The following is a 26,711-nucleotide window of genomic DNA, read 5'->3' as shown; positions in this document are numbered from 1 at the left end:
CAACTAAAGCTATTCAAAGATTTCTCCATTATAAAATATAAACAATAAAAGAATATTGTTAACTTGCCAAGATGTAATAATTTTTCTAATTCCTTTCTTTTGGAGTTAAAACAGAGAAAGTGGATAAAGATTCAAAAGGGACACAATTCTCAAAGCACAACGATGAGTGTCATGCACATATAAATGCATAAATCCCACTCAAACCTTTCTAGGTGATTATTTCTTTGGTTAGGTTCCAGTCAGTTAGGATAATTCTGCTGCATTGTCCTTTTGGAACTGATCTCCCAATTTATCTTAATTGCCATTATTTTATATAAGCTTATCCAATAGAAAACAATATCAATGGTGGAGATGCCCTCACCCGCATCTCCTCCATCTCTCAGACATCTGTACTCGCCCCCATCTTCCTGCCACCTTAACAACCTCTTGTCCCCACCTACTTTAGTAGGGAGGGATGAAAGGGAAATAAAATCACGGAGGGAGTGATCACTACAGAGAGTGGGTGGGGAAAGTAATGATGTGTTTGTTGGTAGGATCCCGTTGAAGATGGTGGAAGTTGTGGAGAATGACATGCCTGAGCCTCGCTCCCTCTGTGATTTTCTTTCCCTTTCATCCCTCCCTACTAATCTCCCTCCCAGTACTTAACCCTACAAGCGGAAGGAGTGCTACATCTGTCCAATCACCACCTCCCTCGTCTCCATTCAGGGCCCCAGGCAGTCCTTCCAGGTGAGACAACTCTTCAGCTGTGAATCTGCTGGGGTCATCTAGTGCATCCAGTGTACTTCCTCTACATTGATGACACCCAACGTAGACTGGGGAACCACTTTGTGGAGCAGCTTTCCTCCATCTGCAAAAAGATGGGATTTTCTGGTGGCCGAGCATTTTAATTTTAACCCCATTCTCCATCTGACATTTCGGTCATGGCTTCTACTTCCACTTTCAGGCTGGAGAAGCAACACCTTAAATTCCACGTTCCATCTGGGTAGTCTCCAACCTGATGGCATAACATCGATTTCTCCACCTTCCTGTAATTTTCCCCCTCCCCTCTCTTTTCTTCAATTCACTGTTCTGGCCCCCACCTTACCTCTTCTCTTCTATTTACTTAATATCTCCCCCTGGTGCCCCTCCTTTTACCCTTTCTCCCATGGTCCACTCTCCTCTCCTATCAGATTTCTTCTTCTCCAGCTGTTTAACTTTTCTACCCAGCACCTTCTCACTTCATCCTTCTCCCTCACCCACTCGGTTTCATCGATCACATTCTAGCTCGTACTCTTTCCCCTCTGCCCACCTTATTCTGGCTTCTTCCCTCTTCTTTTCCAGTCCTGATGAAGGGTCTCTGCTCGAAACTTTGACTCTTTATTCATTTCTACAGATGACCTGACCTGCTGAGTTGCTCCAGTACTTTGAGCAAAGTGCTCATTTTGGTATTTCTTGTTTGGGGTTCAGCCCCCAGAATCCTTGCCAGGCCTGACACCCCCCTTTGGGTGAAAATGATTCTTGAATTCTCTAATCTTGAACAGGATTTTGAAACTATACCTATTGGACCATGGACAGACACTTTAAGCACAGAAGGACAAGGTCCCAAGCAGAACAATGGGCAGAAAGTTGATCTCCCAATCTACATCCTCAGCTCTTGCACCTTCTCTGCTCTGGACTCTGTTCCCCTTTTTACTACCTCAATGAAATTATATATGGCATGGCCCATCTGGATGATGTGTAGAACAAAAAGCTTTCCACTATATTTCAGTACACGTGACAATAAGAAACCTATCCAGTCAGGCGCAAAGCTCAACTCTTCTCTTAGATTCACATGGCCCTTAATTCCTTAATCTGCCGAAAATTATCCCACCAACACTTTAAATATCTCAGCTCTAAACAGCTCACCAGGGAATTGGCTTAAGAATTTGTGTCACTGTGTTAGTAGTAGCAGTCTTTAGATACACAGGACAGAGGTACACAGAGCCAACACACGGAATTGTTCACAGTTCAATTTACTGGAGCTCCTGCATTGGTTTACTGGACAGTGTACTGACTGGTGTGAAGTGGTACTGGTCTTCACAGACTATAGTGGATTCAAGGGAATACGTTGGATGTTTGTGAGTCATTGGCAGGGGGAAATGGAGTCACTTCGATGCTGGGATAAAATCGGGAGGGTGACAGGCGATCAGTTACAGAAAGATTTTATAAAAGGGTTAAAACTGGATCGGAATGATGGATGGATGGATGGATGTATAGATAGTTTATTGATCCCAAAGGAAATTACAGTGTCACCATAGGATTACAAGTACATGGATATACAAATATTTAAAGAGAAAAATTTTAAAAAAGTTACTTTTGTTATGCCCACAGCCCCCTCCTTTGTGAGAATCGCAAGAGCACTAGTGGGGTGGGTCAGTGGACCCAGGAAATGGGAGAGAGACATGCAGGATGCCTCGTTCCCCGGCGATGCAAAATAACGTGACATTGGCCATTGTCTCTTGGAGACACATTTGTGGATTGGGGACTAGGCTACGTGCAAGCCCTCGGGCAAAGTGGGCTGGTTAAGAGAGAGACTGCCTCACCCCCAACCTGATTGACATCTACTACCCTGCGAGTCAAGATAAAAGAGGGGCTGTAGAGACGGCCCCTCAGACGCACCAGAAGACACGCTAGCGATCCCGTAATAGCGGGCAGCCATTTGAAGGAAGCCACGTGTGTTCGGTTCCCTTGCCTGGGAGCCGACGGCGGGTACCACAGAAACGATTTTCTTGAACTAACAATGGGGAACCAACTCCCCCGACTCAACGGATTGGCCTCATCAAAAGACCCGGGCAAGTTTCTTTTCTCACAAATCTCTCTCTCTCCAACAAGTGAAAACCCAGCGATCCCCAAAGGCTGAAGCCTGTATGAACTGAGTGACTTTTATATTTCCATCGGACAATATATTATCCCCTAGACAAACGATAGAGCTATTTCTTATTGATGATTATTACTATACCCGCGCTTTTAGATTGAGTATTGACGACGTATATTATCTGAATGTTTGTATTAATCTTATTTTTGTGCCCCTTTATAAATAAAGACTTTTAAAAATAGTACCATCAGACTTCAATGGACCTCTCTATCTTTGCTGGTAAGTGACCCAGTTACGGGGTACGTAACACTTTAAAATAAAGATTTACAAGATTTACAAATTCACACCGATAAGATTGCAATGCAAGAATTACCATAATATATTATACAGTAATGGATACACATTCACATAAGAAGTGATGGTAGTATTGCAAAGTATTGCACAGGGTGTGGTATAAAGTAAGGGCAGAAAGAAAGTGACCCAGAGAATGTCAATTGGGAGTCAGTGAGAGCTTACAGCAAAGACCTACGCAGCAGACCCAACACACAGTGCATGTTTCCTTGGATGCCTACATGACAGGCAGCACATTTCCACTGCAGACAGACCGCCATGAAAGAAACCCTTTTTATTCAAGTAAACAGGCACATATCAACATATTTGCACCAAGTGATTTTGAACTTAACATGTCTTGTAGCAGTGCAGTAAGATGCTTAACTGGGAAGTAAGTCTCAGAATAAATTCTAAGGAGTCTCACTGGTTCCCTGGTGAGGTCACTTTGAGAGCTGTGACTACGGTCACTGAGCATCAACAAAAGCAATTAGCGTTTATATAGCACCTTTAATTGAATAATTATCTGAAGGTACTTCCCTAAATCAAGATCAAAGAGGTAGGTTTTTATGGAGCATCTTACAGGAGTAAGAAAGACGGAGAGGTGGAAAGAATCAAAGATGGAATCGAAAGATGGGGCCTCGGTAACAGTCAGGAGAGGGAAGGGCAGGAGTCGGAGGCTAGAGAGTACCCCTGTGGCTGTACCCCTCAACAATAAGAACCCCTGATTGAATACTGTTGGGGGGGACAGAGGAAGAGGCGGTTGGCTCACAAATAGGGAAAGCTTGGAGACAGTGCAAGAGGGAAGATAGGCAGATGATCGAGAAGGGACGTCCTCAGGCCGTTGGTTTGAGATGTGTCTGTTTTAATGCGAGGAGTATTATGAACAAAGCAGATGAGCTTAGAGCGTAGATCAGTACTTGGAGCTATGATGTTGTGGCCATTACAGAGACTTGGATGGTGCAGGGGCAGGAATGGTTACTTCAAGTGCCAGGCTTTAGATGTTTCAGAAAGGACAGGGAGAGAGACAAAAGAGGAGGGGGTGCGGCACTGTTGATCAGAGATAGTGTCAGGGCTGCAGAAAAGGAGGAAGTCATGGAGGGATTGTCTACAGAGTCTCTGCGGGTGGAAGTTAGGAACAGGAAGGGGTCAATAACTCTACTGGATGTCTTTTATAGACCACCCAATTGTAACAGGGACATTGAGGATCAGATAGGGAGACAGATTCTGGAAAGGTGTAATAATAACAGGGTTGTTGTGGGAGATTTTAATTTCCCAAATATTGATTGGTATGTCCCTAGAGCGAGGGGTTTAGATGGGGTGGAATTTGTTAGGTGTGTTCAGGGAGGTTTTTTGACACAATATGTAGATAAGCCTACAAGAGGAAAAGCTGTAGTTGACCTGATATTGGGAAATGAACCAGGTCAGGTGTCAGATCTCCCAGTGGGAGAGCATTTTGGAGATAGTGATCACAATTCTATCTCCTTCACCATGGCTTTGGAGAGGAATAGGAACAGACAAGTTAGGAAAATGTTTAATTAGAGTAAGGGGAAATATGAAGCTATCAGGCAGGAACTTGGAAGCATAAATTGGAAACAGATGTTCTCAGGGAAACATACGGAAGAAATGTGGCAAATGTCCAGAGGATATTTGCATGGATTTCTGCATAAGTACATTCCAGTGAGACAGGGAAAGGATGGTAGGGTACAGGAACCGTGGTGTACAAAGGCTGTTGTAAATCCAGTCCAGAAGAAAAGAAGAGCTTACGGAAGGTTCAAAAAACTAGGTAATGATACATATCTATAAGATTATAAAGGCTAGCAGGAAGGGGCTTAAGAATGAAATTAAGGGAGCCAGAAGGGGCCATGAGAAGGCCTTAGCAGACAGGATTAAGGAAAACCCCAAGGCATTCTACAAGTATGTGAAGAGCAAGAGGATAAGATGTGAGAGAACAGGACCAATCAAGTGTGACAGTGGAAAAGTGTGTATGGAACTGGAGGAGATAGCAGAGGTACTTAATGAATACTTTGCTTCAGTATTCACTACGGAAAAGGATCTTGGCAGTTGTAGGTATGACTTACAGTGGACTGAAAAGCTTGAAGATGTAGATATTAAGGAAGAAGTTGTGCTGGAGATTTGGAAAAGCATCAAGTTGGATAAGTCGCCGGAACTGGATGAGATGTACCCCAGGCTACTGTGAGAGGCAGGGGAGGAGATTGCTGAGCCTCTGGCGATGATCTTTGCATCATCAATAGGGAGGGGACAGGTTCCAGAGGATTGGAAGGTTGTGGATGTTGTTCCCTTATTCAAGAAAGGAAGTAGAGATAGCCCAGGAAATTATAAACCGGTGAGTCTCACTTCAGTGGTTGGTAAACTGATGGAGAAGATCCTGAGAGATGTAATATGATTAGGAATAGTCAGCATGGCTTTGTCAAAGGCAGGTCGTGTCTTACGAGCCTGATTGAATTTTTTGAGGATGTGACTGAACACATTGATGAAGGTAGAGCAGTAGATGTAGTGTATATGGATTTCAGCAAGGCATTTGATAAGGTTCCCCATGCGAGGCTTATTGAGAAAGTAAGGAGGCATGGGATCCAAGGGGACATTGCTTTGTGGATCCAGAACTAGCTTGCCCACAGAAGGCAAAGAGTGGTTGCAGACGGGTCATTTTCTGCATGGAGGTCAGTGACCAGTGGTGTGCCTCAGGGATCTGTTCTGGGACCCTTACTCTTCGTGCTTTTTATAAATGACCTGGATGAGGAAGTGGAGGGATGGGTTAGTAAATTTGCTGATGACACAAAGGTTGGGGGTGTTGTGGATAGTGTGGAGAGCTGTCAGAGGTTACAGCCAGACATTGATAGGATACAAAACTGGGTTGAGAAGTGGCAGACGGAGTTCAACCCAGATAAATGTGAGGTGGTTCATTTTAATAGGTCAAATATGATGACAGAATATAGTATTAATGGTAAGACTCTTGGCTGTGTGGAGGATCAGAGTGATCTTGGGTTCCGCGTCCATAGGACACTCAAAGCTGGTTAAGAAGGCATATGGACCATTGGCCATGATCAATCGTGGGTTTGAATTTAGGAGCCGAGAGGTAATGTTGCAGCTATATAGGAGCCTGGTCAGATTCCACTTGGAGTTCTGTGCTCAGTTCTGGTCGCCTCACTATAGGAAGGATGTGGAAACCATAGAAAGGGTGCAGAGGAGATGTTGCCTGGATTGGGGAGCATGCTTTAAGAGAACAGGTTGAGTGATCTCTGCCTTTTCTCCTTGGAGCAACAGAGGATGAGAGGTGACCTCATAGAGGTGTATAAGATTTTGAGAGGCATTGATCGTGTGGATAGTCAGAGGTTTTTCCTAGGGCTGAAATGGTTAGCACGAGAGGGCACAGTTTTAAGGTGCTTGGAAGCAGGTACAGAGGAGATGTCAGGGGTAAGTTTATTATTCGGAGGGTGGTGAGTGTGTGGAATGGGCTGCTGGTGACGGTGGTGGAGGCGGATATGATAGGGTCTTTTAAGAGACTCCTGGATAGGTACATGGAGCTCAGAAAAATAGAGGGCTATGGGTAACCCTAGGAAATTTCTAAGGTAAGGACATGTTCAGCACAGCTTTGTGGGCCGAAGGGCCTGTGTTGTGCTGTAGGTTTTCTATTTTTCTACTCAGTTTAGAGTGCTGGGGCTGCTGATGGCAAAGTGATTGAGATTGGAAGAGCAAAGATTTCTCAGAGGACAAACAAATCAGGTGATGAATAGCGATGGAGAGGAACAAGTTCTGTGGCCATAGGGTTGGAAGGTGGTTAGAGATGCAGTAAAGGTTTAAAAGGGAAAGTTGGCATCCGGGTTGGCCTGGTCAGGCACTGGACTGCAGGGCCCAGTTCCATGTTGTATTACCCTGTGACTCTATGAGGAGAAGTGATGGAAGACTTTTCAAAATGCTGCTTAATTGGAGGCCAATATAACAAACAGGGGGTTGTGAGTCAATGCAGATCAGGAAAAGGCAGCAAGATTTTGGATGAACTACAGTTTATGGAAAATAGAGGATGGATGGAACATTGATCATGGCTCTGTTGGAAGAGTCAGTTCCAGATGGGCATGATGGAGGTTTCTGTAGCAGAGGTAGGCAGGGACCAAGACACTGTGGTTCAGAAAACTGGACTCCACAGAAACTGCCTCAATAGACAAGCGTGGAATACTGTTTCAGCTGCAGTGGATAAGCAACACACCAATGCCAAACAAATTAGAAATAATCTCAGAAAAATGTTCACAGTAAGGAAGATCATCCAAAACAATGGACTCGGATAGGTTTAGTGGAGCCAAAAACACTAATAAACAGCTGGATGCCATCGTAGGAACTTTTTTCTCACTTATTCTGAAGTATTTATTGAGCAATCATCTGCATTTCTTTGTTTTCTTAGTTGTATTCCCTCATGTTCAATTCCTTTTTATCTTCTTGTGTTTTTCTTTCCTACTTTGATCCTTTCTCTCCCTTTGTTCAAGTTTCAACAAATTTTCAGCCACTGTGTGAGTTCCTGCAATGCTGACCTTCCCATAAAGTAGAGAACTTATGTTATAGTAAACATTCTCCCCGTAAAAAACGTTGTGCACATGAGGTAAGAGTATTAGTAAATACTCCAGAAGTGATCAAAGTCTCCATTTCAAAGAATAGTCTCTGTGGACTATAATTATTGTACTAGACTGAAGCAATAAAATTGTGTTGCACATCATCTTATTTTCTGGGGCACCATTTTACAGGCAAAGGCTGAAAACTAATTTGTAACCTAGAAGGGAAATGTATTAAATCAATTTTAAATTTCAATTTTAATCACTAGATATTTAAGCTTACACTGTTAAACAAGTTGCCTTTACTAAAACCTAACAGGGAATGTCAAAAACAATTCAAAATGCAAAAACATTTGATCCTAAAGACTTACACAACATAGAAAGTGTGCCCTCTAGCCCATGAAATCTGTATCAATGTTAAATTAACACTATTTTATTCTCCTCGCATTCCTATCTACTCCTAAAAGATTCCACACTCGCCTGCACAGGAGGAGTATTTTGCGGTGGCCAACCTATCACCCCCTACATCTTTGGAACATGGAAGGAAACGAGAGCATCCAGAGGAAACCCACACAGCCACAGGAAGGACATACAGAATCCACACAGACAGCATTGGAAGTCAGGATTGAACCTAGGTTACTGAAGCTGGGAGGCAGCAGCTTCATGTCAATGGCATGGGAAACACAACTTTGAATAAAGATGCTCCTCTTCGCTTTCCATGTTACAACAATGAACACACTTCAGAAAGTAGTCCATAGGCTTTAAAGCACTCTGAGGCTTCTTAAGAGTGTTTAATAAGTTCTATGCAAATGCAAGAATTTCTCTTGGTGTAGGAAAAATAAGCATCATCCTTATACTCCAAGTTAGTCAATGTCGCATTCATTGACGCTAAATGAGATTAAGTTCACACATTTAAACTTTCCTTAGAAATAGGGTATCTGTTACACCTACCCATTTCTAGACTCAATAATTACTTAGTGCATTTTTCTTTAGATAATGGCATATGGAGACTTGTCATTGCAATGCTGCATTGGACTCTTCCAGCAGCATCAAATTTATTAATTTACACTTAAAGTAAAAATAAAAAACGTTACACTCAGCAGGATGAGCAGCATCAACAGAAAGAGAAAAAGTTAATAAATGGTCATATACTTGACCATGAACTATTTCTCTTCCCATAGATACTGTCTGACTTGCTGCATGTTTCCAGCATTTCCTGTTTTTATTTCAGATTTTCTTCATCCAGTTTTTTTGTTTTTGTTTTGATTCTCATGTATAGATTTCCTTTAGATAAACTGAATTTTCTAACCCAACGAGTCAGCTGACACCAACCAAAATCGGCAGCGACAAGAGAGACAGCTTCAAGCAGCATCACAACTAAACTGCAAATGTCACAGCCACTTCAAATGCATGCCTATTGACCATCTGCTTTTAATGCAACATATAAACAGCAATACAATAGCTTTATTTTATTACTTATTTAGTGATACAATGTGGAGCGGGCTCGCCTGGCTCTTTGAGCCTCCCAGCCCCAGCAGCCCCCTAGCCTAATCACAGGACAATTTACATTGACCAATTAACCTACCAACTGATACGTCTTTGGACTGTGGGAGGAAATCAGAGCCCCTGGAGAAAACCCATGCATTCCACTGGGTGGATGCACAGACCCAGGAAAAGGCTCTGAACTCCGACAACCCAAGATGTAATTGTGTTGCGTTAACTGCTCTGCTTCTGAGCTGCTTTGTAACTCATGGGTTTTGAAAAGAAGGTTCTTTAAAGTCTCAGGAAACAGGATGTAGGGAAAGCAAAGAGAAAGAAAATTACCGGTTCTTCAATCTGGAACTCTGGGTTGTACTGTGCCATGTCCTCTGTTGGTGGTTGCTGAACTAAACTTTTACAGACGAGCCATGTAGCCAAGCCAGCAACAAACATTCCAACATCTGGAGCAAAGAGTCTGATAATGTTCCCAGCATCTGCCCCACTCACACTGTGAAGAAAGAAGATATGCATCTTAAGTAAATGTGAATATTTTTACTGTAACATAGCATTCTGGTTAGACATACTTGCATTTTACATAGAGCATTAAAACTTGGTTGAAAGTTTCTAGCAGTATAAAACTGGCAATGATGCTAATCTGGCACTAGATAGAAAACTGAAACAATAGTTCCTGATCCAAGTAAAACGACCATAACCTTGATTAGAAGCTTTCATCTCACACTCAAAGGCCTCATGAATCAGCTAGAATCCTTTTCTTTGAGGTGCTTCCATCCCTCATTTTTCCTAGAATTCCACACCAGACACTATTCCCAACCAATATAGGGCAGTGTTGCTAACAGATGGGCACAATGCACTGGCAGATTACAACAGAAATGCATTCCAATATTCCTCTTGTTTTCCCAGTGCCTTGTAGCAGCAGGTTACAGGTGAGTATGGAACCATGTGGGGATTTCTGAGAATGGCCATTGAAATTCCAACATGTTCCCTTCAGCACAAACCTGTTGGAAAGATACAAGTAGTTAATTGCAAACATGTTTACACCAGACTATTCTAATAGTTCTTTAACTAGCTCAGCAAAAACAATCTCCTGCTTATTACTTAGTTGTTTGTGGGATCTTGGAGTACAGATGGCTGGCATTAGTGGCATGGCATGTAGTCTTATGGGGAAATGTTGACAAGCCGGATTTGAAGAAAATGTTTTCTCATGAGAAAGAATTGGAACAAGGGATCAAAATATAAAAATATTTGGTCTCCTAAGTAAGAGAAGAGGCATCGCTTCACACTGCAATAGAATCAAAGCCTTTGAATATATATCTTTGATAATCAAGAGTGTGAAAGATTACCAGATAGATAGGAATCAAGATTTGAGATTACAGTTAGATCAGCCATGATCTTATTGAATAGAAAAGCAGGCTCGAGGCCAAGACGCCATTTTGTATGTTCACATTACATATTTTTCTATACCTTAGATTACAACAGCAACTAATCTTAATCCATATGGTCCGTCACCAGCTGTGGATTAGTTTTGAAGGGTCCAGAGGACATTAGGGTGTGGTAGAAATGGGAGTTGGCTTCACATGTAGAAATAAAAATTATATTCTCGGGACAGACACAAATTCTTCTTTGTCATATTTTATTGCTTAACTGATGCAAAGAAATATCTGGACAAGGAGTGGAAGTAGAACACAAAAGCACATTTTTTTACTTTTGTATTTACTTATTCAACAACTGAGTACATTGGCTAACATAAGACATACAGCACAGAGAAAGCACTGCCCACCCAGCTGGTGCTAGAGACCTCGCTCGCTCGAGGTCTCTAGTCATTCTGCATCTAATCTATCAGTATAAAGCAGTATAAAGGGATTGGACATGCTGGAGGCAGGAAGCATGTTCCGGCTGATGGGTGAGTCCAGAACTAGAGGCCACAGTTTTTTTGGGAGATGGGGAGAGGGCAGGAATGGGGTACTGATTGTTTATGATCAGCCATGATCACAGTGAATGGCGGTGCTGGCTAGAAGGGCCAAATGGCCTACACCTGCACCTACTGTCTATTGTCTATAAAGCTCTGTTCCTTTCCCCTCATATCATTGTGAAACATCTCCTCAAATATGTAAAGAATGCAATTATACAAGATATTTCCAATCTTAGAATGCCCCAAAGTATTACACAACCAATGGTATATATTTTTTTTGAAGTCCAGCCTCTTTTGAGGGAAATCTAACATCTAAGTTGCATGCAGCAGATGACTTTAAAAGCCTTTCTGATAATGGCCAGCTAGAAAAGAAAAGGTAAATTGGAAAGAAATTAATATATGGCCTCAACTTGCAATCATAAGAAACCAATCATAAACATAAGAAAATCTGCAGATGCTGGAAATCCAAAGCAACACACACAAAATGCTGGAGGAACTCAGCTGGTCAGGCAGCATCTATGGAAATGCACAAACAGTTGACATTTTGGTCTGAGACCCTTCCTCAGGACTGGAAAGGAAGGGGGAAGATGCCAGAATAAAAGGGTGGGGGGAGGTGAAGGAGGACAAGCTAGAAGGTGATAGGTGAAGCCAGGTGAGTAGGAAAGATGAAGGGCTGGAGAGTATGGATAAATCACAAACACAAGAAAGTCTACAGATGCTGGAAATCCAAAGCAACACACACACAATGCTGAAGGAACTCAGCAGGTCAGACTACATCTATGGAAAAGAGTAAATAGTTGACATTTCAGACCAAGACCCTTCTTCAGTACTCAAGATGCTGCCTGACCTGCTGAGTTCCTCCACCATTTTGTGTGTGTTGCTTTGGAGAGGAAGTAATCTGATAGGAGAGGAGAGTGAACCATAGGAGAAAGGGATGGAGGAGGAGACTTGGGGAAAGATGATAGGCAGGTGAGAAGAGGTATGAGCTCAGAATGGGGAATGGAAGAAATGGGGGAAGAGGGAGAGAATTTTTTTTTACCAGAAGGAGAAATCGGTATTCACATCATCGTTGGAGGCTACCCAGACGTAATATAAGGGTGGCCTCATTGCGGCACAAGAGCAATAGTTTTGAACAATAACCCAGTGAGAGTACATTGCACAATTCAACTGACCCAGCTCTCACAGGAGAATGAGTGATGTTCTAAGTTAATATTTCATTCAGTCACCAAGAGTGAATAGCATTTTCTTTAATATTCAATCATTATGTGAAATCAAGACATTCACATATACATTGCAAATGTTAATAAAGTGCTTAGTTTTAATACAGAAGTAAAAATCAACAGAGCTGGGAGATGAAGCATATTTTTTAAAAGGAAACCAAAAGGGAACAAACTGCCCTTCACACTAAAAAGACGTATTCATTTCTCCATCTGTTTTGCAATGTGGACAAATATTGGCAAGATATCTTTCACCCTGTCTGCTGCAAACACAGCAATAAAAATAGTATGAGTCATCCAGAAACATTCACACAGGATTTCACAGTCCTGTCTGGATAAGATTTCTTTGAGCCCACAGAATAGCAGTGTTATGCTTAACTACCAAGTCTGCAAAAGAGCTGCACATGACAGTTATTGTGCACGAGCTCAGGCTCTGTTGTACTTAACATATTCTGCTTCTATCACTCATTCTCCAAATGCCTCCCCATGGAGTGCTCTCCTCCCCACCATGCAGAAGTTGCTAAATTGAAATTATTCATGATGGTAATGGATAAGGAAATTATTGGCTGATTATTCCCACATGCATTTCCGAGTCATACAGCAGCATTGCTGGATAGATAAGGAATAGGGAAACTATATCATGGAAGCGTTTGAATTTTAAATTTCAGTCACGACTATTATTCAAACCATTGAAATGCATTCCAAGAAATAGAAAATACAGTTTTCAGGGAGGGTAAACTGAAAAGCTCAAGTTGAAGTTTAATTGTCATTTAACCATACATTAAATACAGTCAAACAAAACAACTTTCCTTCAGGGCAAAGGTCTAAAACACAGTACCAGTAATCACACACAACACATAACAGCACACACACACATTTAGAAAATAACCACTTCTAAAAAATCCACAATAAAAAACCTATTGTTTCATGCTGTAGGTTAAATAGTAGGTTTTGCTAATCACGTTTTGAATTAGTGTAATTGTAGGAAATTCATGTGTAGGGCTCTTTGAATTGGAGATGCAGCCTTTACAAGAAGTTGAAATGCATTTCATGGCAAGGTTCAAGAGAGAAGAGTGAAAAGAAACTAAGGAAATTCATCAAAGCACAATTGTGTGCAAAGCCAATTGTCTAAGTTTGATTCTTGGCAATTGTTTCACATCTGAACTGTGCATTACTTCTGAGGTGGGGATTGAAATAGATACCGCTCATGGACTGAGTATGCATCCTCCAATGAGTGTGGTCAGTTCTCATCACAACATTGCCACTCTACTTGCATGATTGTCTGACTACTCAGAACTTATTAAGAAACAGAAAAACCTTTGTAAGATTTTGATCATATTTGCTATTGTAGTGCAGAACACGTAGAAATGGCAAAATTTCCAGTATGCATTCTGTAAAAATTTTCTGATGGGGTTTATCTTAATTTAAGACACCAAGTGGAAATCTTACTTGGTAAGACCATTTTGTGGCCTTGAACCACTGCAATCATTCTGGTGAAAACCTTCCATACTACCATTGAGTGAGGAGTTCCAGGATTCGGACCCAGCAATGATCAAGGATCAATGGTTTAACTTCATGTAAGGATATGTAACAAGAACATTGAGGTTGCAGTGTTCCAATGCTTCCAGATTGTGATGGAGGGAGAAGCACAACATTAATGCCTTTTAATATCAAGGGTTGACTCTCTTGTTCAAGATAGTAATTGTTTAGCACTTTTGCAGCACAAGCATTACTTACCAATTATAATGAATGTTAGTAAGAAAGTGATTGTAATTTGCTAAGAAGTTGCAAATGGAACTGAACAGTGTGCAATTGTAGAACATCCCACTTTGAACCTTATGATGGGTGAAACATTATTGATGAAGCTACTGAAGGTAGTTTAGCTTCATCCATAACTTGAGAAACTCCTGCAGAGATCTCCTGGGACCAGAATGATTTATCTATGACAACCATAACTATCTTCCATTTTGTAGAGTACAACTTTAATCATGGTAAAATTTCCTCCCTGTTGGCTATTTATTTCAGTTTTACTTCTCCATTATAGAAAATAAAAAGGTGAGAGGACAAGCTGTTTAAACGATTTAAATAATTCCTTGGGTTGACACAGAGTAACTTTTTTTTGGTAAACCAATCCCAAAGGTACAGTGGTGTGGATAATAGACCATTCAGCCTACCACATACAACATATTGGTATGTTTTTACCCAAACACAGTAATCCCATTTGCCCATATTAGGACTATTTGTCATTTTATATGTCCTTAAAGCAGTGATTATGTCTGACTCCATCACCTCCACAAATCAACTGCTCAGTGTAAAACAATTTTTCCTCAGTTCCCCTTTCAAATTCCTTTCTCTCACCTTAAAACTATGTCCTCATATTCCTGATACCTCTACCAAGGGTAAAAAAAAATTATGATGATCTACCTTACCTTTGCCTGTTATAATTTTATGCACCTTAGTCAGGTCACCTCAAAGTTTTTTTGCTCCAGATACTCTCTCTCTCTCTAACAAGAGTTATCCATTCTAAGCTACATCCTAGTGAATCTCCTCTGCTTTCTCTTCAGCACAACCATATCCTTCCTCTTGGGAGATGACCAGAATAAATGCAATACTCCATGTGATGTAGCATAACTTCTCAACTTGTATCAACATTTTCAAGCAATGATGAATTTGAACCCTAACATCACTCTATCCAACAACTTTCCTTCATGCCTTACCAACCACTGCATATGTCCTACCAACATATCGTCTCATACTTATCAGGATTAAATTCCATCTGCCAACACTCCACCCAACTCATTTTAGCTTTAGACAACCTTCCACACGATCCACAACACTCCTGATTTTCATGTAATCCATTAATTTATTAATTGTACCTCCTAGGTTCATATCCAAATCATCAATATATACCACAAACAACAAGAATCCAGCTTGATCCCTGTGGTATCCCAATGGTCACAACATTTCTATAAGTAAAACAATCTTCCATGACTACCTCATGTCTCCAAATTTTCAATCCAGCAACTAGCCTTAGATTCCATGTGCCTTAATCTTCTGGATTATCCAGTATTTAGTACCTTGTCAAGTGATTTACTTATGTCCACATAGACAATGTTAATTGCTCTGCCTTCAACAATCTTCTTTGTTACTTCATCAAAAAAATTCTCAATCAAATGAGTGAGCCAAGATTTCTCCAGCACAATACTATGCTGGCTAACTCTGATCAGACCCATATGCAAATCTTACCACCTGATTTTGTCAAGTAATTTCCATACAGTAATATGGACACTCACTGGCCTGTAGTTACCTAGATTATCCATGCTGCCCTTGTTAAATAAACAAACTATTTAACCTCCAATTTTCAGTCATCTCACCTGTAGCTAATAAAGATGTAGAGATCTCTGCAAGGCCCCAGTCATCTCCTCCCTTGCTTCCCCGACAATCTGGAATAGATCTCACCTGGCCCTAAGGACTTACCAATCCTTATATGCCCCATGACATCTAACATCTCCTCCTTCTTAGCAATAACACGCATAACCTCGATGAAACCTCTCATACTTTTCTTGACAGATTACCCCATAGATCCCCAAAAAGACGAACTCTTTCCGTGACTACATACTTTCTCTGAGATACAGAACATATTGGGATTCACCTTACCTTTTCTTGCCAGTGACTTCTTTTTGCCCTCCTAATTTCTTTCTTCAATTCTCTCTATATTCATAGAACATAGAACAGTACAGCATAGTTCAGGCCCTTCAGCCCAAAATGCTTTGCCGAACTGTTGCTAGTGCTGAACTAATGCTGTCAAAGGGATACGGCCCAAAACATCAGCTGTACTCTTTTCCATAGATGCTGCGTGGCCTCCAACCTTTTGTGTGTGTTGCTTGGATTTCCAGCATCTAGAGATTTTCTCTTATTTTTGTTGCCGAACTGTTAATTCCTCAATAGATTCCTTCAACCCCAGTTGCCAATCCTGGCCACATCCTTCCTTTTCATCAAGCATTCAATATCCTTTGTCATCCAACGTTTGCTAATGTTACCACCTTTGTCTATCACTTTGGCAGAATATGCTGCACCAAGCTTTCACCGATTCTCCTTTAAAGGACTTCCAAATGTCTGTTGTCATTTTACCTGCAAGTATCTGTTATGAATTTACTTTCAGCAGTCCCTCTCATGCTATAGAGTTCAGTCTTCCCCCAATTAAAACCCTTAACTTGAGGACCAACTTATCCTTTTCCATAATCACCCTGAAATTACAGAATGAAAGTCACTGTTCCCAAAGTGTTCCCTCACAGACATTTCATCAACCAGTTTCACTGGGTAGTCAACATGCAAGAGTGTTGTCTTGCAAAACACAGGTTGAGTACAACCCATCTTCAGTGAGACTGTCTACATATTGTCTCAGAAAACTTTCTTGGAAGCAATTAGCAAATTCCAACTCTTCTGAGTCCCTTGCACTATGGTATTACAAATCAATGTTGAGAAAGATAACCTCCCCCGCCTACTACTATAACCATATTGCTATTTCCACGATTTGCCTACAAAATCTGTTCCTCTAATTCACACTGACTGTTGGAGGCTGGTAGCACTATCCCAGTAAGTGGATCGCCGCTCTTTTATTCCTCAATTGAAGTCAGAGAGTTATGTAGCACTGACAGGTTGGTTTAATTACCTCAGAAACTGCTGATCTCCTGGGTTTTTCCACATATAGCCGTCTCTAGCGTTTACAGAGAATACCATGACAAACACCACACATCAAGTGAGCAGCAGTTCTGTTGTTGAAAATGCCTTGTTAATGAGAGAGGTCAAAGGAGAATGGCCAGATTTCCTGTCAGGTTGAATGGTCAGAATGGCCATTCAATGTGACAGGAAGGTGACAGTAACTCAAACATCCATGTGTTAATACAGTGGTGTGCAAAAGAGCATCTCTGAACACACAACGCATTGAATCTTGAAGTGGATGGGCTACAGAAGGAGAACATGAACATACAATACAGTCAGTGGCCACATTATTAGGTACCTCCTGTGCCTAATGAAATGGCCACTGAGTGTATAGTTTCTTCAACTTGCAATAGCGTTATGTTTATTTTGTTTTGTAAATTGTGTGTAATTTATGTTAGTTTGAGATTATGTAATTTATAATTGTCATGTCTGTAACGTGCAGAGCTGCTGCTGCAAAAAACTAATTCTCATGGCAAAAACTGTGTACATTCACCCTCATAATTTTACACACCTTTCTAAATCACCCCTTTGACACTGATTGGTCAAAGTTAAATTCCGCAGCTGCTACAAGGGGAATCAATGGATACGAGATACAAGTCCAATATTTTGCCATTGCATCTTTGTTAAGGCTACACTCATGGGAACAGATTTTAAAAATCCCACAAGTCTGTAGACAACTCAGTGACACAGTCATCTGCCGACCCATTGCACTGAGGTTGAATGAGAGGCAAATAACTGGGCCCAGTGACCTTGTTATTTTCTACCCGTCTGAGCAAAAGACTCTTTACAGGAAAAAAAACTATTCAGCAGAAAGCATGGAAACTAATCAGAGCATGCTGAGTGTCTTCTTAATAACTATCAACTTTATAATAATCTTTTCCCCCAACAGGGTAATAATTACCAGCTGCTGCTGTGCTTTGCCCATAGTTTTTAACTCTAACTTTCTGCTCCTTTTGTTGTGACAGTCAAATTCAGTTTGGAACCATACAGTCAAAACCCTGTACAACACAGAGATAGGCCTTTTGGCCCATTCAGACCGAGATATTTTGTATATTCAAGTTAATTCTATTTCCTAGCACTTGATTCATATCCCTCTAAACTCTTGTCATTTATATATCTGTCCATATAGTTCATAAATGTATCTAATGTACCTGACTCAACCACCTCCACTCTCAGTTGGTTTATGAGCTAACACAGCAGAAATTTTCATTATTTTATTCAGTTTAAAATAAATGCTGTCAATACTTGAAAAGATAGGAAAGAAATCTTCTGGTACTTTAGCTCCTCCAGAAAAAGACCCCATATTTTTGTTCTCCAGATATGCAGAAAATGATTTGAAGATGTACTTTTCTGCAGATTTGAACTCATTGGGAAAGAGAAATCAGTAATATAAAGTCTTGCAATGGACAGGGAGAACGCTTAGCCTACATGTAACTACAGCATGCCTGAATCTCCTCAAGCTTTCACCCACCTCGTCAGTCTTTGAATCCAAACACATCTTGGCTCTGTGCTCACAATAAAGGGCCTTATACATGAATTTCCTGCAATAAAGTTGGTTCAAAACAGATGTAAAACTTTAAAAGTTCAGCAAAAAATGAAGTAATGCTTTATGGTATTTCAATATGACTTAATTTGCGCTATTTTAAGGTTAAGTTGCAAAAGAACTAGGAGTAAGATGAGGAAATAAATTTCTGCCGAGTGAGTGTATTGCCTGGGTGGTTGTTGGAAGCAGATTCAGGAACAAATTTACAAAGGAAATTTGATGAATATTTAAAGAGGAAAAGTAATTTTTAGTCTCAGGACAGTGCGAGTAATTGGATTGCTCTTTTAAAAAACTTCCACAAGCACCTTGAGCTAAATAGTTTCATCAGTGCTGTGTCAGTCTATGACACTAAATTTCTTTTTGATTACCACTGTGATTCTGTGAGTAATGTTTGATGACATGAAAATATAAGAAACAGAAGCAGGTAAATGCCATTTGGCCCATCATTCTTGTTCCCCCATCCAACAGTACTGCAAATGATCTTCCATTTCAATATAATTTTCTTACACTAACACTATGGCCCTTGATTCCCTTAATAACCTAAAGTCTATTGCTTTTACTAATATATTCAGCAGCTGAGCTTCCGAAGGGTCTTTAGCACATAATTCCAAAGATTCACCAAATACTGAGTAAAGAAGTTCTTCTCATCTCAGAGCTGAATAGGCTACCCCTTCCTTGAGATTGCATCCCCTAATTCCCCGTGTCAGGGAAAATATCCACCTTTTTCATGTCCACAATGAATTTTGTAAGATTCAAGGGGATCTCTTCTCAATTTTCTGAACTGCAGAGGGGACAGACCTATACTGCTTATTCTCTCCTTTTATTCCCATTTCTCTGGATTAATTAGGTGAATCTTCATTGCTCTTTCTATCACAGACATATCCCAGATCAGCAGATTAGCTCCAGAGATACTTAGGTGCTACTTCAACAGAACCCAAGTAATTGGAATAAGGTGTTTATTACTCTTGTACTTAAATCCTTATGTATCATTGGCCATCCTAATTAAAATAGTATCATGAGTGCACTTTCCTAAGCCATGTGGTATAGACATTGGTCCTTAGTTGATAATAACTGTACTGTACAGGAGTAGCTGAGTGTTGATGCCAACTGATACAGAATTTCAGAAGCAAAATACAATGCATAGTCACTTCTATATTGGCTATGTGACACAAAAAGTAGCCAGCATAGTCAAAGACCACTCCCACCTTGGCCAATCTCTCTTCTCCACACTCCCATCAGGCATTAAGATACAAAAGCTTGAGAGCACTTACCATCAAACTCAAAGACAGCTTCTATCCTGTTGTTATCAGGCCCTCATACACTAACACTGAACTCTTGATCTCCCAATCTACCTCATTGGTGCTCTTGCACTTCCTCTGTCTGCCTGCACTGCACTTTCTTGGTAATTACCAAGGGGGGGGGGAGGGGGAAGAGAGCGGGGTCAGAGTGCCAGGGTGAGAGAGAGATCTCTTCTGGGGAAAGTATAGCTTGTACAAAAAAGATGGGTTACACCTGAACCCGAAGGGGAACAATATCTTTGCAGGCAGGATTGCTGGCGCTGTTGGGGAGGGTTAAAATAATTTGGCAGGGGGATGGGAACTGGAGGGATAGGGCAGTTAGTGTATGAGTAGATGCAATTTGTAGTGAGATTGTGAGGAAGGATAGGCAGATGACAGGGAAAAATTACAGTCAGTGGGATGAGTTGAAGTGTAACATGGGAGCAAATTAAAAAAGGTGATGAATACAGGACTGAAATGGATACATTTGAATGCATGCAGAGTATGGAATAAGGTAGATGATCTTGCAACACAGTTAGAGATTGGCAGGTGCAACGTTGTGGGCATCACTGAGTCGTAGCTAAAAGAAAATCATAGTTTGGAACTTAACATCCAAGGATACATATTGTATAGAAAGAACAGGCATGTAGGCAGATGGGGTGGGATGGCTCTGTTGGCAAAGAATGAAATCGAATCCTCACAAAGAGGTGACATAGGATAGGAAAATATAGAATCCTTGTGGATAGAGTTAAGAAACTGCAAGGGTAAAAAGACCCTGTTGGAAGTTGTATACAAGCCTCCAAACAGTAGCCAGGATCTGGGATACAAATTATGATGGGAGATAGAACAGGCCTGTAAAAAGGGCAAGATTACAATAGTGACATGGGATTTCAATACGTGGGTAGATTGGGAGAATCAGGATGATGCGGGATCCTAAGAGAGGGAATTTGTGGAATGCTTACCAGATGGGCGTTTAAAGAAACATATGGTTGAGTCCACTAGGGGAGAGGCAATTCAGGATTGGGTGTTGTGTAATGGACCAGATTTGATTAGGGAGCTTAAGAGGAAAGAACCCTAGAAGGCTGTGATCATAGTATGATAGAATTCACCCTGCAGTCTGAGAGGGAGAAGATAAAGTCAGATGTATAAGTATTATAGCAGAGTAAAGGGAATTTCAAAAGCATGAAAGAAGTTGTCCAAAGTTGATTGGAACTGGACACTAGCAGGAATGACAGTAGAACAGCAATGGCTGGTGTTTATGGGGGAATTCAAAAAGCTCAGGATAGATACATCTCAAAGTTGAAGTATTCTAAAGGGAGGATGAGGCAACAGTGGCTGACAAGGAAGTCAAAGACAGCATAAAAGGAAAAGGGAAAGCATCTAGTAGAGCTCAACTTTGTGACAAGTTGGAGGATTGGAAAGCTTTTAAAAACCAGCAGAAGGCAACCAAAAAGCCATAAGACAAAATATGAAGGTAAGCTAGCCAATAATATAAAGGAGGATTCCAAAAGCTTTTTCAGCTATATAAAGAGTAAAGTAGAGTCTAGAGTTGATATTGGACCACTGCAAAATGCACTGGAGATGTAGTAAAGGGGAACAAAGAAATGGCAGATGAACTTAATAAGGTTTTTGTGTCATTTTTCACAATGGACGACACTAGTAGAATGCAAGAAATTCAAGGGTGTCAGTGATCAGAAGTGAGGGTATTTGCTATTTACTAAGAAGGTGTTTGGGAAGCTGGAAAATCTGAAGGTGGATATGTCACTTGGACCAGATAGACTATTCCCTAGGGTTCGAGTTCATTAATAAGGGATGAAGTTTCGGAGTGCTTGGAGGCATTTGATAAAATAGACCAAAGTCAGCATAGTTTCCTTTAGAGAAAATCTTGCCTGAAAAAATCTGTTGGAGTTTTTTGCATAAATACTAGGCAGAAAAGGCAAAAGAGACTCAGTGGATGTTCTTTTCTTGGATTCTCAGAAGGCCTTTGACAAGATACTACACACGAGGCTGCATAACGAGATAAGAGCCCGTGGAATTACAGAAAAGATACTAGAATTGATAGAAGATTGTTTGACTGGCAGGAGGCAAATTGTGGCCTTTTCTGGTTGGCTGCCCGCGACTAGTGGTGTACAAGTTGGCAGCCGCTTCTTATCACTTATTTGTTAACGACTTGGATGCCAAAATTTACAGCTTTGTGGCCAAGCCAAGTTTGCAGACGATAAGAGATGGGTGGAGGGGAAGTTAGTGTCAAAGAAGGGATTCTGCTGAAGGACTTGGATTGGGAGAGCGGGCAATAAAATGGCTGATGGAATACAGTGTAGGCAAGTGTACGGCCATGCACTTCTGTAGAAGAAATTAAAGCATAGATCATTTTCTAAATGGGGGGAAAAATTCAAAAATCAGAGGTGCAAAGGGACTTGGGAATCCTTGTGCAGGATTCCTTAACTTGCATATTGAGTTGGTGGTAATGAAGGCAATTGAGATATTGGTATTCTTTTTGAGAGGACAAGAACATATAATGCTGAGGCTTTATAAGGCTTAGGTCAGCCAGCACACGGAGTATTGTGTGCAGTTTTGGGCCCCTCATCTATGAAAAGGAGTGCTGGCATTAGCGAGGGTCCAGACGAGGTTCAGGAGAGTGATTCCAGGAATGAAATGGTTAACAGAGGAGCATCTGATGGCTGTGGGCTTCTACTCACTGGGGTTTAGGAGAAGGAGGGGGGAATTTCATTGACACCTATCAATTATTGAATGACCTAAGTAAGGTGGATATGTGGAGTTGTTTCCTATAATGTGCGAGTTTTAGTCAGAGGATGGTGAATCTGTGGAATTTGAGACGCAGACAGCAGTGAAGTCCAAATTACTGAGTGTATTTAAACAGAGGCATTTAGGTTTTATATGAGTCAGGGTGTCAAATGTTATAGGGAAAAGACAGGAGAATGGGATTGAAAGGGACAATAAATCAGTCATGATGGAATTGTGGACCAACTCGATGGGCTCATTAGTCTAATTCTGCTCCTATGTCTTATGGTCTTATTATCTGTGTGGATGGCAAGCAAACAAAAGCTTTTCATTTTATCTTTGTATGTTAACAATAATACACTAATAATAACTACAAGAGAAATACTGTGGATGTGGGAAATTTTAAATAAACATAGAAAATGCTGTAAATACTCAACTGGTCAGGTGGCATCTGTGGAGATACAGCACTTCAGTTCATCAGAAGTCAGAATAATTAAAGATAAACAGCATTTAAGACAGAGAGGAAAGGTTGGAGATGGTGGGATGACCTAGGCAGGGAACTAAAGAGTGGTCTGAGGTGATGAAAGGCAGGAAGGGCAAAGTGACAGAGTGATGGGCAGTACAAGATGAAAATGCAGAATTATTATCTGAATTTACCAAAGGAAGTTGGAAGGAATGCTGCAAATCCAGAGTGAAAAACGTGTATTGATAATTATCTTAAATTAATGTAGATTTTAGAAGGCACAAATAAGCCAAGTAAAACTCAGAAGATCCTGGAATAATATTAAGTTGTCTTGATACTTCTGTTTTTATCTTTAAATATAATACTTTACTTTGCCTATTCATAGTATTTTCTTGATCAATCTAAATTCTAATATCATTATAAATTTAATATCCTTTGTATGGGCTGTGCCCAAATTTACACATTAAGTGCCAGGTCATAGAGATTTGCAGCACAGAAATGGGACTTTTAGCCCAAGGTGCTCTGACTATCCATTTCACTGCTTATCGAATTTGCCTGCATTAGGGCCATATCCCAATATTCCTTTCCTATCTGAGTACCTGTCTATTTCAGTGCTCCATCTTCAACCTCCTCTGGATGCTCATTGGAAATAAACATCATTGAAAAGCCCCTTCCTGAGATCTCCTTCAGGTCTGGTACACGAGGCGTTCGTAGTCTCAACAAATTATGTAGCAGGGGAAAGAACCTGTTAAATTTATCAGGTTTTAGTTTTTTCAATTTTCCCATCACTTACATCTAATCTTCGACCCTAGTTTGCTGTGACCTCAAAAATGTTTTTGGATCTTCTCTGAACTCACACCTACAGGAATTTAGCATGTTTTAATGTCTGAACTCACATTTACAGGAATTCAACATTTCAACTCTTTGATTCCTTCAACACCTTTGCATTGACAACAAGCTTCCATTTCTTGTTTACCTTCGCCAAACCCACTAACTCACTGCTAGATTTACTTGGCTCACCACATTTGAATGTCCATCTGCTATAATATTTATATGTCAGTGAAATCTTTCAACATCCCCCGCTCTGTTTTCCAAACCCCGTACGTTTGTTAAATCTATTACTCACCTCATCTTTCACCCCGCAATGTAAATCATATTCTAAGGTCTTTATTTCATTGTTGATTTCTTGAAATATCTCAAACCTGCTTGCTCAGATCAATTACACTGAAATATAGTTTTAAAGTATTTGCAGATATATGGTTGAAAGCAAATAAATCACACTTTGGCAATGCATCAGAGGTGAGATGTCTTTCATTTAAGCAGCCAACTTTTTAACTACTAAGCTCAATTAATGGCATTTCGTGGCAGCAAACCACCAGGAACTGGAAATGGTGTGAAACTCACCACAAATTTTCTTTGGAAATTTAATTGAAACAATTTTTCAATAACTTTTTGCTAAATATTGGCATTGTTTTATGTGATTTCCATCTATATTCATCAAACTAAGAAGGAGACATAAAGAGATAAACCATGCAAACAGGCCCTTCAGCCCAGTGAGTCCATGACAATGATTAACCACCCAATAACACTAATCTTACATTAATCACTTTTGTGTTATCCTCATATTCTCATCAGCTAACCCCCAATTCTACAAATCAGCTGCAGCACGGGGAATTTACAGTGACCAATCAACCTAACAACATGCACATCTTTGGGAGGAGGGGAAAAGAAGAGTGTATTCGAGGGAAACCCACATAGTCACAGGGAGAAAGTGCAAACTCCACCCGGACAGCACCAGAGGAAAGAATTAAACACAGCTCTCTGAGGCTGTGCGACTGCAGCTCTACTTGTCAGTGGCACAGTACCAGTAGCGCAGGAAAATGGAACACCTTCCCACTGTGAGAACCAACATTGGATATGCACAAAATTGTGCAGCAAATTTTAGGTGTTACTAAATGAATCTGATTGAGTTGCTGCAATGAGATTTTTTTTATTATTAATGCACTGTACTTGGAGTGCAGTTTCCCTCCAAATGCTCCAAACCTTATGTTAGGGGATAGATAAGTTGCAATGTTAAAGGGAAAAAATATTTTTGTACACCTAACACTGCAAGTTGGAAGATTTAGGGACTTAAGACTTCAGATTACTGCCTGGAAGCAACAGTTGATAGAAAAGCTTTGTAAAACTGTCCCTGCTGAAGGATCTCAGCCCGAAATGTCAATTGTACTCTTTTCCATAGATGTTGCTGAGTTCCTCCAGCATTCTGTGTGTGTTGCTGGGATTTCCAGCATCTGCAGATTTCCTCTTGTTTTTAAAAACTATTCCTGTTTGCTGGGGCATCTGCCCTGTCCTGGAATTGTTATGCCTCAGGGACCACTCATGTGTGTTGAGAAAATTAAGAAGTTAAAGTGTCAGGCATCTTCTGATAGGTCTAGGTAAGATTGCCTGGCGCAGTATGCGAATAACCAGACTGGACGAAGAGAGTCTCCCGAGCTAGCTGGTCACTGAGTTCACAAACCAAGTGTCACTTTAACATAATAAATACAGTTTATACATTGTGGCAAAAAAGCCAAATGGTAAAAGAATGGTAAAATTGCTGCAGAAATCCAAACAGATACTGAGTAATGTTGTAAATATGTAGTTGTTTAAGTATTCTTTGCTTGTTTAAGTAATTCATTACAGGTTATATATAAAAGTATGTAAATGGCAAACATCACCACGCCACTGCATCACATGTGTATGTCTTACTTAAAGTAAAAGTGAATGTACAGGAGTTGTTCCCCAACTCACTTGTTTTCCTTTCAATCAGTCTTTATGTTTTGGAGTTACAAAACATTAACGGTGGTGACAAGTAAGTTTTAACTGAACCCAAGATGATTTCCTACCTGCTGAAGTGCAGTGAGATGTTTGAGTTAAAAAAAAGTGCAATGAGAAATGATTGAGCAAAATGAGAAATGGTTGAGTGCAGCATGTATTCTTCACAAAAGGAAAGACAATAAGTTTTAAAAAAAGGTAAAAATTGGAAAAACTTGTGAGTTCATGAACAGTGAGTACCATGTGATAATAATCATAAATTAAAAAAGGAGAAATGGCTGGCTACATTGGAAAGATAGACACATTTGATTGCACAAGAGGTAACTGGATTTTGTATACTTAACAGATTGAGCAGTATATTATAGCAAATGGAATAGATCATAAGAAGAGGGCACCAGTTTTGCTTAGTACATTGGATTTGAAGGCATACAGCTTGCTTAAAAGTTTAACTGTGCCGACCAAAACAGCCGAATTGAGCTTTGAGCCAAAACCTTTGTTGAATGCAGAATACTTTAGGTTTTATAAGTGGAATCAAAAGGAAGAGGAGTCCATTTCAGTGTACATTGTTGAATTAAAGAAGTTGTCTGAGAATTGTCAGTTCAGTAATGGGCTTAATGATGTATCAAGAGATCATTTAGTTTGTGGAATCTTACAAGGATGCATTCAAAACTGGCTCCTAAATGAAGTACAACTCACATTTAAAAGAGCAGTTGAAATTGTTGTATCAACGGGAACGGCAGACAGAAATTCAGTTGAGTTGTAGTCAGGAATGAAAGTGAGCATGAACAAAATTGCAGTGTCT

At 40.5% G+C, this 26,711-nt stretch overlaps 1 protein-coding gene across 10 annotated transcripts in view; it reads right to left on the bottom strand.

Annotated features, from left to right (window-relative positions):
- Window positions 1–26,711, bottom strand: part of piezo2b (piezo-type mechanosensitive ion channel component 2b) — a 574,856-nt gene that overhangs the window by 193,952 nt on the left and 354,193 nt on the right. For all 10 annotated transcript variants that reach the window (XM_073047154.1, XM_073047092.1, XM_073047145.1 and 7 more), the window contains exon 5: window positions 9,547–9,709. In XM_073047154.1, the coding sequence (XP_072903255.1) occupies window positions 9,547–9,709 (163 nt within the window). The remainder of the gene's footprint in view (window positions 1–9,546; window positions 9,710–26,711) is intronic.

Source organism: Hemitrygon akajei, chromosome 1 (genome assembly GCF_048418815.1).
Source record: "Hemitrygon akajei chromosome 1, sHemAka1.3, whole genome shotgun sequence".
In the NCBI taxonomy this organism is placed as follows: Eukaryota; Metazoa; Chordata; class Chondrichthyes; order Myliobatiformes; family Dasyatidae; genus Hemitrygon; species Hemitrygon akajei.
The sequence above is the reverse complement of the archived record's forward strand: the minus strand, read 5'-3'. Positions and strand labels throughout refer to the sequence as shown.